We start from the raw sequence: 16,662 nt of genomic DNA on the forward strand, positions 1-16,662 counted from the left end.
GTTCTCCCGAAGATCATCCACCCCGATCAAGCAGGCTTCATCCTTCACCGGTCAGCAGGTGACAACATACGGAGAACCTTGAACCTGGTGGACCTTACCTCCCGGAACTCCCAGAAACTAGTCTTAGTGGCTCTGGACGCAGCCAAGGCATTTGATGGGGTAGATTGGACATTTATGAAACACACCCTAGAGGCCTTCGGCTCAACTTTCCAAACGATGATTCTAGCCAACTATAATAGCCCAAGCACTAGCCTGAGAATCAACGGACACAGCTCAGCTGCGATCCCTCTGTCATGCGGAACCCGGCAGGGCTGCCCGTCACCCTTGCTCTTCGCACTCACCATGGAGCCTTTTGCCCAAAGGATTAGGGGAAACGACCAAATCAAAGGGCTACAGAGTGGCCCCATGCAACACAAAATCGCCCTATATGCAGAACATGTTCTGCTCATGATCTCAGAGGCCCACTCATCACTGAAACATGCGATACGAGAATTTACCACCTATGGTGAGGTCTCAGGCTTTACTATAAACTTCGACAAATCCTCGGCTTTGGGCATCGGCCTCACCCCAGCAGAACGGGAGCCACTGACTGCGATGTGCCCGATGATATGGGTAAAGAAGGCCATCCTCTACTTAGGGGTCCACATCCCGGCTAACCCAGGAGACACAGAAAAAGCCATCTTCCCCCGGCTACTGAAAGAACTGGAAGGCGACTTGAAACGATGGGAGACCCAAGAGATCTTACTGCTGGGGCGCATCACAGCATGTAAGATGAACCTCCTTCCGAGGTTCCTATACGCCTGCGCCTCCCTTCCAGTAGCGATTCCCACACCAACCCTCAGGGATATCCAAAGGAAAATGCTGAAATTCATCTGGAAAGGTAAGAGCGAGAATCCCTCTCAGAACGATGCTAGGGGGCTCCAAACTAGGAGGACTGGGGGTCCCAGACTTGCAGGCCTATAGAGTGGCAGCACAACTGGCACAGGTTCAGGCATGGCAAAATATAACAAACCGCCCTAGATGGGTAGAGCTGGAACAATCACAAGTGCCCCTACCCTTGCGATTTCTGCCACACATCCCGCCCCCCCTCAGAACACACTGGGGAGACCTCCTTCTATCAACTAAACATACCCTTAGCTCCTGGGACTGGGCGCTAAAGCAAAAGGGAGTGCCAAGAGGACTGAGCCCACACTACCCGGTCTTCCATAACCCAACCTTCTCACCCGGAGCGAATCCTTGCAATTTTCGGAACTGGATAAAGGGCGGGCTGGAGACTATAGACCAGCTATATATGGGAGGGATACCCCTCACTTTCAACCAATGTAAGGAGAAGTTCCAACTCCAGGAAAGGGACAGATTCACCTATATCCAGCTACGCCACTGGTGCTCACATCCCCAAACTCTGCAAGCAGCAACACGCCCGCCCACCGCCTTGGAACTCACACTGGGAGACCTTCCGACCCGGGGCAGAGTATCCACCCTATATAGGCGCTTCTTAAGCGACTTCCTGTCCACAAAGACCCGCTGTATGGCCCAGTGGGAGGCGGACCTGGGTCATCCAATAGAGGATCAAACCTGGGTAGACATATGGACTAGAACACACACCTCATCCACCTGCATTACCAACAGGGAATGTGCGTACAAGGTGCTGGTGCGGTGGTATTACCCGCCCCTTCGACTTCACCACATGAACCCACAAGTGGATCATTCCTGCTGGAGAGGATGTGGCCACCCAGGCTCTTTTTTTCACATGTGGTGGGCTTGCCCAAAGATCCAACAGTTCTGGAGGATATTCCTGGAAACCTTCACACAAATTACTGGAACGGCAATTCCTCTGGAACCAGAACCAGTTTTGCTGGGTGCTCCGATCCCCGCGATCTACCCGCGCTCCAGAACCAGATCGAAACTATTGACACACTGTCTACTAGCGGGGAAAACGGTGCTGGCCCGGGCCTGGAAAACCCCAGAAGGCCCTCACATAGCCCAATGGTGGACTAAACTCTGGGACATTCTGATTGCGGAGAAGGTGACAGCAGCATAGGCGGGAACTCTCCATCGATTCCAGAATATTTGGGGCCCAGTGCTTGAATACGACCAGCGCTTCCCCGCCCGGACTTATAAACCGATCAGGGCCCGATGGATCCTGAAAAACCAAGAGAACCCTGAGGAAGACACATAGACGCTAAGGCGCAAACTGGGTAGCCCAGGAGGGAAAATTCCGCCTCTAAAACTGAGGGGTGGAGGGGCCAGAGGGAGGTGGGAGGGAGGAAGCCTGGTGGGGGGAAAAAAGGACTGGGGATCAACATGCCTGAAAAAGCATTGCTTGTAATGTGTGTAACTACCATCCTGCCTTAATTTAAAATAAACAAAGTTAAAAAAAAAAACACTGCACCGCACAGTCTGGTTCTTAGGGACTAGACTATGTGGGTGTCTCCATGTTGGCTGCAGGCTTCCACACAAAAAGTAGTCCCCTCAAGTCCCATTCCAAATATGAGCCTGGCACCAAAGGTGTTAGGGCCGACTCCAGGAGAGTCCCTGGTGATAATGTAAGGCCCTTGGGGCCCCAAATGAACACCAAGTCCTAACCCTGCCTGGCATGCGACCATGCCAGTGGGGTTCTGGGTCAAGGGTTGAGAGAGTATACATGCTTAAATTGTTGGATGGGTGATGCGGTTCCCACTTAAAACATTTTTTTAAAACAATCTAGAAATACTATTAGAAGGGCGAAATAATGTCGTATAGACCTGGGAATGGGAACACCATGCTCTGTATGAAATATGCAATTTGCCCATACAATTTGCAAACGTGCCCCAACTGTGTAAATGTGTGATTTATGGCATAATTGATTTTGTTCAAAAATGATTGTGGGATGGCCTTGTATCTCATAAAAACGCACCCCATAAACTGAGTCCCCTCTTAGAGGAGGAGACCAACCTAGGCTGGCCTATCCGGTTCTTCGGGGTAGGTCTAGCTTAGTCCTGCCCAACAATAAATCCTCCGAGTCACCCGCCTTATAAAAGGGGGAAGCTGACAAACCGAAAAAAAGACTTCCAGCACCTGCGTATCCAGACATTCCAGATCCACCCTGCAGATTCCAGACTCCACTGCCAGAAAAAGGATAGTTGGTTCAGGCCCTCCTATCCAGGCAGAACCATCCTTCATATCTAAACCCCTTAACAAAATCCCACTAACTCAGGGAGAAGAGGGAAAGCTTCGGTACCCTTGTGGGAGTATCCTGTGACCAGACCGGTTTTTGCCACTACCTGCATGCCAGCTGTACCCTTGCCATCCAGTGACCGGACGTGCCCAGCTTTTTGCTGTTAGGAGAGTCTGCTGCTGTGCTGTGACCTGAGCCTTTGAGTCCAGAACCCGGATTACTGCCCCAAATCCCAAACAAGTGTGGATTGTGAGTATTTCCCCATCCCATAGCCACACATAGCCTACCCCATCTTGATACTTTGTCTTTGTCCTACTCTCCAAGTAATCCTATCCATACCCTGGTAACTTGTTTAAAACTGTCAGAATTCTCTGTGGCGCCTGTCCTTGATCTTTCAGCGATTAGCAACATTCTTCTAATTATCTCTGTATTCCATAGATCCTTAGTCATATTTTGAATAATTTAAAATAATTCCCACATAGAGCTGAACGCACGGTGAAAAGGTTAAGTTACAAATTAACCTTGGAGTGACCGTGTCTTTAACAATTTAGTCTTCATAATCTAGTTTAAGTAAAACTTGTCCTTTCTTTCCAAACTGATTTTCTCTTTTAACTCCTTATTTTCCCAAACACCTAACCCCTTTCCACCTTGAAAATCTCATCCAATTATTCAGCTAGAGCCACTCTTTCACTTTTATAGGATCCCTGTGATGTGCATCTATCACCCCGCCTAAAAAACGCATTCCGATTCCGTCTATTTCACTAGTTTAAAAAAACAGTTTTCGACATTTAAAACTGCAAAAGTGTAAAATGCAACTTTTCAGCATGTGATTTGGCTGCACTGTGTTCTTACTTTCAAGTTGCTTTCTGAACTGTATGCCCTTTGTTGATAAGTTGCCTTGTAGTTGCTAGTGATATTACATCCCCGATACTGTGATAAGTCATATTTATCTCATTTGTTCAACCGCACGTACATTTTTTATTTACCAATTCCGAGTGTCATTTTATGCAATTGCAAAGGGTTTTGCCTCTTATTTTTTGAGGGAAGGTCGGATTTGAATTCTGGTTGCTGCTGAATATCCCTGATCCATTGCTGCTCCTTTCTATCCACTCTGAATTCGAATTATTTGGGGTTTGAGGGAGCATTGCAGAGGGAAATCTTAACTCAGGTGCTATCTACCCGAACTGTAAAATTGCTCCTATTCATCCGTGCTTTAGATATGTTCTTGTAGAAGGTCAACCAAGTGTATTTCATACGTTTTCATTGTAATTATCACCCCATTGGTGATTGCTGTCCAATATTCAAACTGTGTGATTTTCTTTGGATTTAAAATAAATAAATATTCTATTCCCACCAACCGGTTTGGTTCATGGTCCATTATGACCCGGGGTATTTGTAAAAGGGGGTGTGATATGGGTTGGGTGCGAGCTCAATTTGAATTTGTTGAAAATAAAGAAAAGGTATTCTAATTGAGCACTACATCTTAGGCTAAGGGCAAGAGTCCTGGTCCGGTGTGACGCCAGATTGGAATCCTTTACACTGTGGGGTATGGTCACGGGTGATGGTGGGGCCATGTGGTGTGGGCTGCCTGCGGGGTATGGTCACGGGTGATGGGGGGGCCATGTGGTGTAGGCTGCCTGCGTGCTGTGTTTGCGGCTGATGGCTGCACGCGATTTGCCTAGTGCGACCGGGGTATGCGATTATGCTGGGGTGCGACCGGGGTACACGCAGGCCTTTCCACGTGATTTGGCTGGTGCGACCGGGGTGCGTGCTGATTTTTCACACGATTACAATGGGAGCTGTGTGCTGGCCCACGGATGGAACGGGGCCTTGCGCCGTATTAGGCACTTCACTGGCTTTTTCCTGTGCACAAGGGCGTGTTGGGGGCATTACTGGCGCTGCTTGATGTTCATTGTGCCACGACTACTGATGCCTCAGAAAATCCATGAATACGCGTGCCGCGCAATTGCTTGTTTGCGCCACGCCTGGTGCATGCTCCTTCTCGGCGTGCAGCGATTGAGCTACTTCTGCTGCTGGATTCCATGAATTAGGCCCCCGAGTGTCTCAGTTTCTAGGACTAACACACAGTTTGAATCAGTTAGTAGTTCTGCAGTTGGATGGATTCAGCTTTCATTAGCATTAAACATTCTAGATAAGTTCAATGGTGGGCCTCAGTCCTCATCTTCCCAGCATATTTGTCTTTCAACAGTCAATGTCTGACCGGGTCTCACTTTGTCCATACATTAGAGTTGTGGTGGTTCCTGTTGGCCCCAATGTCAGTTCAATTCCAATTCAGAGCCACCTGTTTCAGTGGCCCACCCCACCACCTCACCCTGCCACCTACCATCCCAAACCCACTACTCAAATATACAACATATGCATTTAAAATAAACACAAATAAAAAAAGAAATTGGCAATAACGGCTGCTGCAAAAACAATAGGGTTACAGCCATGGTGAAAATAGCGGTGATTAAAACACAGTAACCGGTATAAAACATATGCATTTATTATTAAGCCTAGACAAAAAATTAAACCAACAACTGAGCCAACAGTTTGTAGTAATGTGTCTTGGTGGTCTGATGTCGGGGCTTTCTGTTCTGTGTGGAATGTGGGGGGCATATGGGTTATAAAAGGGACCAATTATTAGTTGTAATGAGAGAGGCTGGTTACAAACTCAATATGGAGAGTTCTGCATCGATTAAGTTTGCCCTATGTTACCCGTTCTGTCCCTTTAAGGACGCGACCACCGAAGAAGAGGAGGAGGAGCAAGTGACGTGGACCAGGAGGGAGGAATGTGTGTGTGTGTGAGCGGAACGTGTTTGCCACTTCCGAGTTGTATTTCAATAAAGCAAGTTTGCATTCCATCTGCTCCGGTCTCGTGTCTTTTTCCAAGCCCAGTCCGGGCAGCAACTGGCGAAGAGGATGTCTCCTTTGATGACCGGAGCATAATCCTTCTGCAGGTGATCCCACTGCGCTTCCTCCAGTACAGCGGGTGTGCATTTCCATTGCGAGCCATGTCCTTCCAAGTCGAGATACGCAGTCCGCATTACTCGACCACATGTGCCAGCAATCCCGCTGTGTGGCGCTGAGCGCTCGATCCCAAGCACGGAACGCAGCAATCCTGCTGCCTCCTCCCCGAATGCTCAATCCTGAGCGTATCACACAGCGATCCCGCTGCTGCCTCCTGCCAGACCGTTTCACGTGGAGAGGGATAGGACTCTCTCCACGTGCAGGCTGCGCGGCAATCCGCCAGCGGTTTCTCCGTTCTCCCTGCTCTCCCGTACGTGTGCGGCCCTGGGCCACGACACATCATGTGTCTGAAGGTGGGCGTTTCTCGTGCCCCCCACACCAGCTCAATTCTGGGCCATGGCCCGAGGCCCACACGGGCCCACTCAACGTTGCTGCGCATATGAACTAGCACACCGCACGCAGGCCCCTCACACGTGCTGATCCTGCCATCACGTAGCTCCATTTTCTGGACGACGACACGAGGAGCCCCAAGGAGATCATTTCAACTGGTTTCAAGAGCCAAATCTGCTGCGTATGCCGCTCCCCTTTTCAATGACAACACAAGCAGACAAAGGCCCACGATGGACTGAATGGATGGAGGACTCACCATTTTGTGAGGGCGTCTGGGGAAGGAGACTCGCCTCACCTGCACAACGTGTTCATCAATCTAGTTGGCGCTGAGATCAAAATGCTAGTCAATACGATTCCTGCGGCTGATCAACCCGATTCGCTGCCTTCGACAGAAAACTCGTTATTGAACCCAACAGGGATTATGAGAGATATATGTTCAATCAGTGTACGCAGAGGACTGATGAAACAGTCAACAAGTTCTTTACATGCCTGAGAGTAAAGGGGGCTCACTGCCAATTCCATGTATTCTCCCTCGACGAGGCCATACGCTTGAGAGTCATTGAAGGCTGCCTGTCTCCCACCCTCAAGAAGCAGCTGCTGAAAAAGCCCCTCTCGATCGATGAAGTCAGCGAGCTGGCCAGGATATTCGAGAGGGTTGATGTCCAGGCTGCCCCCATGACCAGTGCCCCTGCATTCAAGAACGAGAGTGCTGATCTCATTGCGGCCGTACAGCAGTCAACCCAGCGACAGGGGAAAGAGAGGCTCCACCTTTCAAACAGCAGAGTCATCCCAGGGCCACTCTACAGAGGCAGTGCTATAGAGGTGGCATGGCGTTTCCCCACTCAGGGTCCTGCCCTGTCGCAGAGGTGTGCCAACTGCGGAAGAGAAGGACACTTCCAGTCAGACTGCAGGGAGGGAAGGCCTTTCCCTACCCCGAGGCCCCATTGGCCCAATAGGTCACTCAACTGACCACCACTACCACAATACTTCCAGAGCAGGGTTTTCCAACCAAACCAACTGCGCTATGTCAGAGCAGTAGAGGACTTCCATCCATCTGACTACCCTCAGGACTACAGCCATTATGACCAGCAACCCCGCATTGTCGACAAATAAGATGAACCCCCCTGAGACTGCGAGGAGTATGAGGACCCGGTCCAAGCGTGGTCTCGCCCAAGCTCTGCCTACTACGACCAGCAGCCTCGCGATGAATACGTCAACCTCATCCAGGACGATCGAGAAGCCAGGGAGGCACAGAGGATCCCGGTCAAAATGGGAAATAGCCTTTTCTACTTCCTGGTAGACTCAGGCGCATCTGTTAACATCATGGGGGGGGGACAGGATTACCAGAATATCCCAGATAAACCTACCCTTGAAGAAACGAATTCAAGGATCTTCCAATGGGGTGCAGCATCACCTCTCCATGCAATTGGACATTTCAAGCAGCAACTTTACCACAAGGGACTAAAGGTTGACACGATCATCCATGTCATCAGGAGCCCAACAAAAGGCAGGTCAGGTGCCACCTCAGCTACCAAACTGCCTCCTCTCTGGGACTCATCGATATTCATTTCAGCGAAGGCGACATAATTCGCTCATCGGCCAAGGATGTCAGAAGCGATAACACAATATGTGCTGTCAACTTGCCCAACCCATAAACCATCATCACCAAGGAGGATATTCTAGCCAAATGTCCTCGACTCTGCACGGGACTAGGATAATTGAAGGGCACCTCACCCTGTCAAGCTTAATATTGACGCGGGAGTGAGCCAAGTGCCCCAACACCCCAGAAGGGTCGGGTTCCATCTTCAAAATGCGGTTTCCAGAGAACTTGACCAACTCCTCACTGATGGCATTATCGAACCAGACACGGGCCCGACCCCATGGGTTTCCCCCCTGGCCATCGTACCTAAGAAAGGGGGGCGCCTACGGCTCTGCGTAGACATGAGAGTGGCGAACACCGCAATCCAGAGGACAAGTCATCCAGGATCACGCATAGAGGACATGATAGTCCAACGCAACAAAGAGGTGATGTTCTCCAAGCTTAATCTTATCCAGGGCTACCATCAGCTCGAACTTCACCCCGAGTCGAGGGGTATCATGACGTTCGCCACCCACGAGGGGCTATTTCGATATCGGCACCTGAACTTTGCCTCCTGGAAAATGTCAGCGGCCGACGAGATGCCAATCAGGCAGATCATCAGACCCCTCAAGGGCGCATTAAACTAAAGCAATGACATCCTTGTGTTCGGCGTGTCATGGGAGGCGCATGATGCAGCACTCCTTACCACGTGCACAGCAATACAAGACGCCGGCCTGACGCTCAATCTCGAGAAAGGCAGGTTCAGCAAGTCCAAGCTAAAGTTCTTCGGCCAAATTTTCTCCGTCGATGGAATGACACCGGACCCGGAAAAAGTCAGCACCATCACCAATTTGAAAGAACCACTACAAGTGGCAGACATTCGGTCCTTCCTGGGCATGGACGGCTACTGCGCAAAGTACATTCCGCACTATTCATCCATCACTGAGACGATCCTGAAGCTACTTCAAAAAGAGACGCCATTCGTCTGGTCCCCTGCATGTCAGAGAGCGTTCAACTCCATCAAGAAGGCCCTCGCAGAGGCCCACCCTGGCGTACTTTGACCCCAGCTGGCAGACTGAAATCACAGTGGACGCCAGTCCGGTGGGCTTAGGGGCCATCTTCGTGCAGACGATCGGTGCGGACATCCACCCAAGGCACATAGTTGCCTACACAAGCCGAGCCCCTTCTGGCCCCGAATGTGCATATTCGCAGGCTGAGAAGGAGAGTCTGACGGCCGTCTGGGCCTGCAAACACTTCCACAATTTCATCATCAGGAAGAAATTCACGCTCTTTACGGACCACCAAGTGCTACTACCGCTGTTTGGCAATCCGCAGACGAAGATGCCTCCCAGGATTGAAAGATTGGACATTCGTCTGCAGGAGTATCATTAGGACATCGTCCACCGACCCTGCGGTGACCTGAACCCGGCAGACTACCTGTCCCGCCACCCCGCTGGCTCGCCTATACCCGTGCGGGCGATGTCAAATACATTGACTATGTTGTGGCCAACTCACTGCCACCGGCACTGTCTCTGGAGGCGGTTGCGACTGCGTCGGCGGCTGACACAACAATGGCACTGGTCATGAGCCTAACGACCAATGGCAAATGGAAGGACTACCGGCATGCGATGCTGAGTCACCCGGAGGTGGGCAAAGAAGAGCTAGAATGACTAGCAAGAGTCCACACCGAGCTAACCGTAAAAGACCATGCCGTCCTGCTAAGAGGATGCCGACTCGTTATCCCTGCGACACTAGTCGTCAAGACAGCCCACGAAGAACACCGACATCTGCGGCGCCATGTGTGGTTCCCCTTTCTACATTCACTGGTGGATAGGTGGGTTAAGAACTGCCTGGCCTGCCAATGCACAACAACAGTAGATGCCCTGATACCATTGCAAATGACACATATCCCAGATCAGCTCTGGGAGAGAGTAGCCGCGGGTCAAGGAGGTACCTCCTACTACTGATAGAAGAGTACCCACAATTTCCCCATCGTCAAGGAGGCGACCACCACGGCATACGCTCAGCTAGCAGCCACATTCGATGAAGTCCTCAGTGAGTGGGGCATTCCAAGAGTCATCAAGTCAGAGAATGGGCTGCCTTTCAACAGTCAAGAGTTTGCAGCGTTTGCCAAACATCTGGGTTTCAAACATCTGAAAATAACACCCAGGTGGCCACAGGCCAATGGAATGGCAGAGTGGTTCTTGGCTTCCATAAAAGACTATGCAAAAGGTTCGCATCGAAGGCACTAGTCCCCATCAAGCACTGTGCCTGCTGCTGCGGGACTAACGCAACACGACACATGAGGCAACTAACAAAACCCCTGCGGAACTGATGATATGTATGACGTGCACAGCAGGATGGTGAGAGATTCTAAAGCTATTGATGAGGAAGGAGTAGAGGTCATTCCGGAGGGACACCGAAGTGAAGGAGAAGACTAAGCTAGAAACAGACCCGAGGAGAAATGCAAACCGCAAGGAGTTCCAAGTTGGGGACGAAATTCTCGTCCAACAACCAATGCTCAAAAAGAAAGACTCTCGGTATGTCCTGAAGCCAATGAGCGTTGTGGCAGTAAGGGAACAATGGCGACTGCCTAGAACGAAGACAAGGAACAGCTCCCTGTTCAAGCACCTCGTCAAGAGAGAGGACTGCGAGCTGCTTCCTCCGGAGCCTGATCCGGAACCCAGGGAATCACGTGATGATGAATGGGTTCCCCCATGGGAACTGCCACAATGGTGAGCATCGGCAGCTGAGGAATCAGCGCCAGGATCCCTGGGTCACTGGAGCACCCAGCCACAACGCGTGATCCGAAAACCAACCCGCTGGGTTGAAGAGTGTTGAACTGGACGTGTGAACATTTGTCCGGGGGTGGCGTTACCCATCCTGTCCCTTTAAGGACGCGACCACCGAAGAGAGGATGAGCAACTGACGTGGAGCAGGAGGGAGGAGTGAGTGTAAGTGTGAGTGTAACGTGTTTGTCACTTCCGAGTTGTATTTCAATAAAGCAAGTTTGCATTCCATCCGCTCCGGTCTCGTGTCTTTTTCCAAGCCCAATCCGGGCAACACACTACTTTAGACATGGCTCTGTCCAGGTAGCGGATGATTGCAGTCTTATGGAATTGATCTGTCAGCATCGGGAGAGTCGATTAGGACAGGTCGACACTGATAGCATGCAGAGCCATGCGAGTCGCAGGGAATCCACTGCAAGGAAGGGGCAGCTCCTGGAAGTTTCACAACATTTTGAAACTGCTGGATTTCGATTTAGGTAGTTTTGTGGATCCAGGAGAACGTAACTGTGGTTAGGTTCCGATGTTAGCGGTAGGTGTGTTTGGGCATAGTTCCATTTATTTGCAGTGTGTCTCAGTGTTGTGGCCCACGTTGTACAGGGGTAGAATCTTTTCCCGGGTGGTAGTGGTATGCCATGTTTAAGGTCATTGTTTTCCTGTCTGCTGTATTCTTGTCGTGGTCTTGACCCTCTTTGGACTTCCTGGGTTTTCTCGTTTTCTTGCCGGCATATTTTTATTTCAACTTTGGAGTTGCTGGGTTTGTTTTCAGGTGCACATGTTACAGTTCCCGCGTGGGATTGTTTTATTCACAGTTGGTGTGGACACCACTGAGTATGTGGATACATGACGGAGTGTGGGGAGATAATCATTATTGTCGTAGTATTAGTTGCACATTTATTTATTCTTTTACAGGAGCATTATTTTTGGTGTAAATTCAAATTGGAGTAAAGATACAAATGTATAATATGAGTGTATTTAGACATGTTATTTTGTTCTATGAGGTGCAATATTGATCATGCTTTCAAACATGCTGTACAATTTGTTTTCATACAGACATAAGTTTGTCTCCATCGATATTTGTGGTATGCGAGTGATGCGTGGGGTTGGCAAAGGGAGTGGTGATGAGTGGGTGACTGCATACATAGGTTCGGTATTGATGTTTCTTATACGGTTCTATATTTTCTACTATTAGCCGCATGTGGGTATGCGCAGGTGCATGGAGAGAAGCAAGTGCGTTATGAGTTTTTCGGGCGCATTGATCATGTGCATACTGTGTAGTGGAGTGAGGGGGTGGTATCTTTAACGTCATTCCTGCTGTCAGGTAGGCGTATGTTAGCGGTCGTGTCAAGGTACAGTATCTTGTCGCTTTTGGCCGGATTTCCATTTGGACAGGTTTTGCTTGAGTTGAGTTGATAAGGTGTTCGGGTTAATGTGCCCAATATCATGGTGTTAGATGGTGCCATGTTGTGAGCTTGTGTCAGGTGTATGAGTTGCCTGTCGGAGTTGTCTGGGTGGCGTGGTGTTTTGGACGAGTTTGCATCCTGCAGTTTTGTTCCCAGGTTTTTTCCTTAGAGGGAATTTAAGATTAGTATGTGTTCATCAAAGCGGTCAGTAGATTGCGTGATTCTTGATTGAAGGGTGCAAGATGTCAGCGAATGTTACAAGTTGTGGTGTTATGATGAGCATGTGCCACATTGAATGTTTTTGTGCAGCAAGTTTTGTGGTCGTCAGATGGGATATGGTTTACATACATTTCTCCGGCACAATGCTCGAGTCATCAGGATGCTTTCTTCATTAACTAGCGTACCCAAAGCTAAAGCTCACTTGCGTGCTATGTTCCATCCTTTTTCTCTCACTCGAATCTTTCAGTGAAAAGCATGGACAGAGGAGTCGAAATCCCAGCTCTTGTCAAGTCAACACTTGCTTTCATTGTAAGGTCCACTCATCCTTGTTCAGGGCTTAGTTTGATTATCGAAGAAGGTTTTAGTCTGTGTAAAAAGCACTACATAATGCAACACAGTGGCACAGCCCTACATCTCACTTGGTCCTGCTAACTGCAGTTTAAGCTAACAGAGCAAAGAACCTTAGATTGGTCCCAGGGGGATAGCTCAGGGCCAACATGCTCGCCTTGGAAGCAAGACGACAGGGAGCAACACAGGTTCGATCCCCGGGTCAGGGCTTAGAAACCTCTGGGTATTAAGCGCGTTATAAATAACCTATCATATGGTATCATATCAGTATTAACAACCACATTACCACTCTACAGGATAAAATCTTCTATTATTTCAGTGCTCTGAGACCTATGGGTGTGTAGCGCTATATAAGAAATACATTATTATTATGTGCACAGGGTGGAGCATGATGTCTGTCCTAACACTAAGCACAATGTACAATAGCATACTGAATAATCCATGATCTACAAAATAATGAAGATTGGGTACAATCTAATGTGTTCCGTGCCAGAGCACCCGAGTACATCCATCACACTTTTAGACAGCTCTTGCAGTACTGTACATAATGCCTAAACGACGCTAGTAAGCAAAAAGCAATCCATTGCAAATGCGATCAATGAAACTAATTTGGCTCCAAAGCTATAACAGTAGCATGTATACTGCTGCAGCATTGGTGTTCCCCTCCCAGTCAAGGCAAACACCTGGATTCAGTACAGGAACAAAAGGTCATGTTCTCACCAGAAACTCTGCATCTGGTCCTTGCTTCTATGCGGTTGCAGCGATCCGTGTCCACTCCAGATTCCCCTTAGTTGCTTTACATGTCACATTTCAATGCTTTTCTTCCGACATTTTTCTCTCACCTGCATCTTGTTTGTAATGGCTCTAAGGTCTTCCCGGGAACCTAATTTTCCAACTCTCATTGCCAATGAAGTAACCACGCTGCCCTCTATTTCATATGGGCTCCTTATTCGGAAAATAATCCAAGAACCACTGGAGATCCACCTGCACAGGACAAGAGCTAGGGCAACAACTATCCCAGAGCTCTAACCATTCATGCAGTCACAAACCCCAAACATTCCGATTCTATGGAAACTTTAAGCTCTCTCACCCCCACATACATGACATTTGTTTAAGCCAAGCATGCTACAGTTCCGTTTAATGTCTAGGGCTTGTAATAATCAAACTAAAGCTTGATGATCGCATTAACATAAAAATGCCTTTAACTTGTATCCACTGCACATATTGCATAAGTGTTGACGCTGCACATTGCGCGTTTATCGTGGTTATACAAAACAAACATAATAGAAAGGCATTTCAACCACTGATGCTACTCACTAAAAAAAAATGAAGTGGCAAATGATGATTCTACGCCCTACATAGATGACAAGTCACAACAAAATAATGTTCATCTTCAAAAATGTTATACAGCTTCTGGTTTCTTTTTCAATTTCTATCAGGAATTGCATGGAGTCCTAGCAGCACAGATTTAGGACTAGCTAAAGAGAGCTTTCCTGACCTTTGATCGCAGGACCAAGATTTGAATACCTTTGGCATTATTTTGTAATGGAACATGTGGGACTAAATAAATGGCAAGAAAAGCTTCCCATGGACATTTCCAACATTTAGGATCAAGTTAAATCCTCCCAACCATAACTATTTGGCATATAGAGCATAGATCCCAACATATAGAAGCAAGCGAACTCCATGTAAAAACACGCTGCCCTTCCCGCCCCCTAATCTCCTCCCCCCCCCATGTAATTTTGTGCACTCAGAATGTTAGTTTCCATTTTAGTAGGCAGGATAAAGGCAAGCAAGGCTTATCAAACCTGAAAGGATTATGTTCTCATCCCCCTACTTCTTAGTTTAATGTCATACTAACTCCTGACTGGGTGGGTGGGTGGCCCTGGGGTGAGGGATAACAGTAAGCAGGTGGCAGCATTGCTTACTCTTTGGATACTGTCTGGCAGTAGCTATTCCTTAGTGACTGCATGAATGAGGGCTGTTGACAGGATAGGAAAGCTGGGGATTTCTGTGAGAAAAAGGGGGGACTGACGCAGGTGCAGACTCCAAGGTTTGAAACGGCTGGGAGCTATTAAAGGGGAGGTCCGCTCAGAAATGTTATTGCAGCAATAGATCGGGCATATAATTTGAAGCATACTGTAATCGATCTTTAAAAAAATTCCTATGCGTCTTACCTTAGTTTTCCTCACATTTACACATGTAAAAAACTGATTGGGGCGCCGCCATCTTGTGCTAATCTTATCCGTTGATAAACATCGCCCTAAGTTCAAGTGCCCTCACGGCAAGAATAACGATTGCCCGACCCTCAAACTGGCATCACTAGATGGTTATGCCCTTTTTCACAACGCCAATGCACGTCTCGTGTCAACGTCCTCTTCGCACAAGCTATTGATGTGTCTCCATAAAAATGTCAAAACGCCCCTTTCCTCGACAATATAAACAAACCCTTTTTGATCACACAAAAATTGAGTTTCTTTTTCCTTTGTGTCAGTGTATTTCATTTTGGCTTCCGTGACTTTGTTTCTGCTCTGTTCAGCTATCTTCGTAGTTCGATACCCTGTGAACAGGTACTTCAGCTATCTGAACGGATTAAACTCAGTTGCTTTTAAACATTTCTTATATACAAAAGTATTTCCCAAATCATATTTAAATTCTCCTTTTACAAGGCTTACCTTTTACATGTGTGCAAGCGAAATTTCATACTTTGTGTCTATTGTTCACGTCTTTGCACTATGGGTTTTTGTCACATGGCAGCGTGTTTCCTTCTCCTTCTTTCATAGTAGTAACTGTATACAAACACACACACATTCTTATTTTTCTGATTGTTGATTTTGTGTTTCTTCAATATTCAGGAACTATGGCAACAATACATCCCTACCAGTACAATCCTGAAAGTCCAGACGAGGAATTAATTGAAAGAGAAAGAAGAAGAAATGATGGGGAAATCAGATGAGAGTCGTGATGATCAATCACCAGAGCCTGAACCCAGTCGCATGGAAGACGTTTCCACATGGTGTACCTGCGATCGTTGCGAATTTATGCCAACCGAGGTGGAGAACTGCTCCTGCCGAGAAACCTCTGTATGCTTGGTCTATATAGACAAAGAAGGCACCACTGCTACGCGTTACAGAGCTGCAGGACTTCAGGGCAGTCTGCGTCACAAGATCCGTATTGCGGACAATGATGGTCATTATGCACGAACTTTGAGCAACTGTTTGCCCTTGTATTCCAAGTAACAAGTAAGTTTACTCTAGATCTGATCTATGTTTGACAACTGAGACAACATTTGATGTTGTTCTCATGCATTATTGTAACTTCCATCAATCAATGACGATTTTTTTTTCTGTAAACTGAATACATTTCTCGTATTAGTGTAAACCCAGGGAATTCATCACTAGATTTAATGTCCAAACAATTATGTTTCGCTGCCTTTGAACGTAAAACAATATTGCTCTAGGCCCCAAACTGTTCTGGTCTTGCTTGAATGGGCGCTCACATTTGTACTTTTAAAGATACTTCAAATCCCAAGTACTTTATTATGAAAACTACCGTTTAAGGGTAGACATGCCATCGAATTTAGGGGGCGTTTCAAAATAAATAAATACAGTTATCTGGCTCATTCAAGTGGTACAGGCTTGTGGCCCATCATGCGTTTACATGGTGAATTCATGGAAAGCTTGGAGTCTGCGATCGACAAGTAATACCTGCCTGTGTCATTCGAGCCATTTACGCAAAATTCCCGAGTGACAAGGGACAGGATTTTTTTTTTTTTTTATAAACACAGAGTACCGCAAAAATACAATTTGT

General features: G+C 47.9%; 1 protein-coding gene across 3 annotated transcripts in view; it reads right to left on the reverse strand.

Moving 5' to 3' along the window:
• Positions 1-16,662, reverse strand: part of YEATS2 (YEATS domain containing 2) — a 1,971,885-nt gene that overhangs the window by 1,948,084 nt on the left and 7,139 nt on the right. For 2 of the 3 annotated variants that reach the window (XM_069617830.1, XM_069617831.1), the window contains exon 2: positions 15,528-15,641. The exons of the other annotated variant lie outside the window; for it this stretch is intronic. In XM_069617830.1, the coding sequence (XP_069473931.1) occupies positions 15,528-15,556 (29 nt within the window). In that variant the 5' untranslated portion in view covers positions 15,557-15,641. The remainder of the gene's footprint in view (positions 1-15,527; positions 15,642-16,662) is intronic. 3 annotated transcript variants of the gene reach the window in all.

The sequence above is a fragment of the Ambystoma mexicanum genome, chromosome 10 (assembly GCF_040938575.1).
Source record: "Ambystoma mexicanum isolate Mex_15411 chromosome 10, UKY_AmexF1_1, whole genome shotgun sequence".
In the NCBI taxonomy this organism is placed as follows: Eukaryota; Metazoa; Chordata; class Amphibia; order Caudata; family Ambystomatidae; genus Ambystoma; species Ambystoma mexicanum.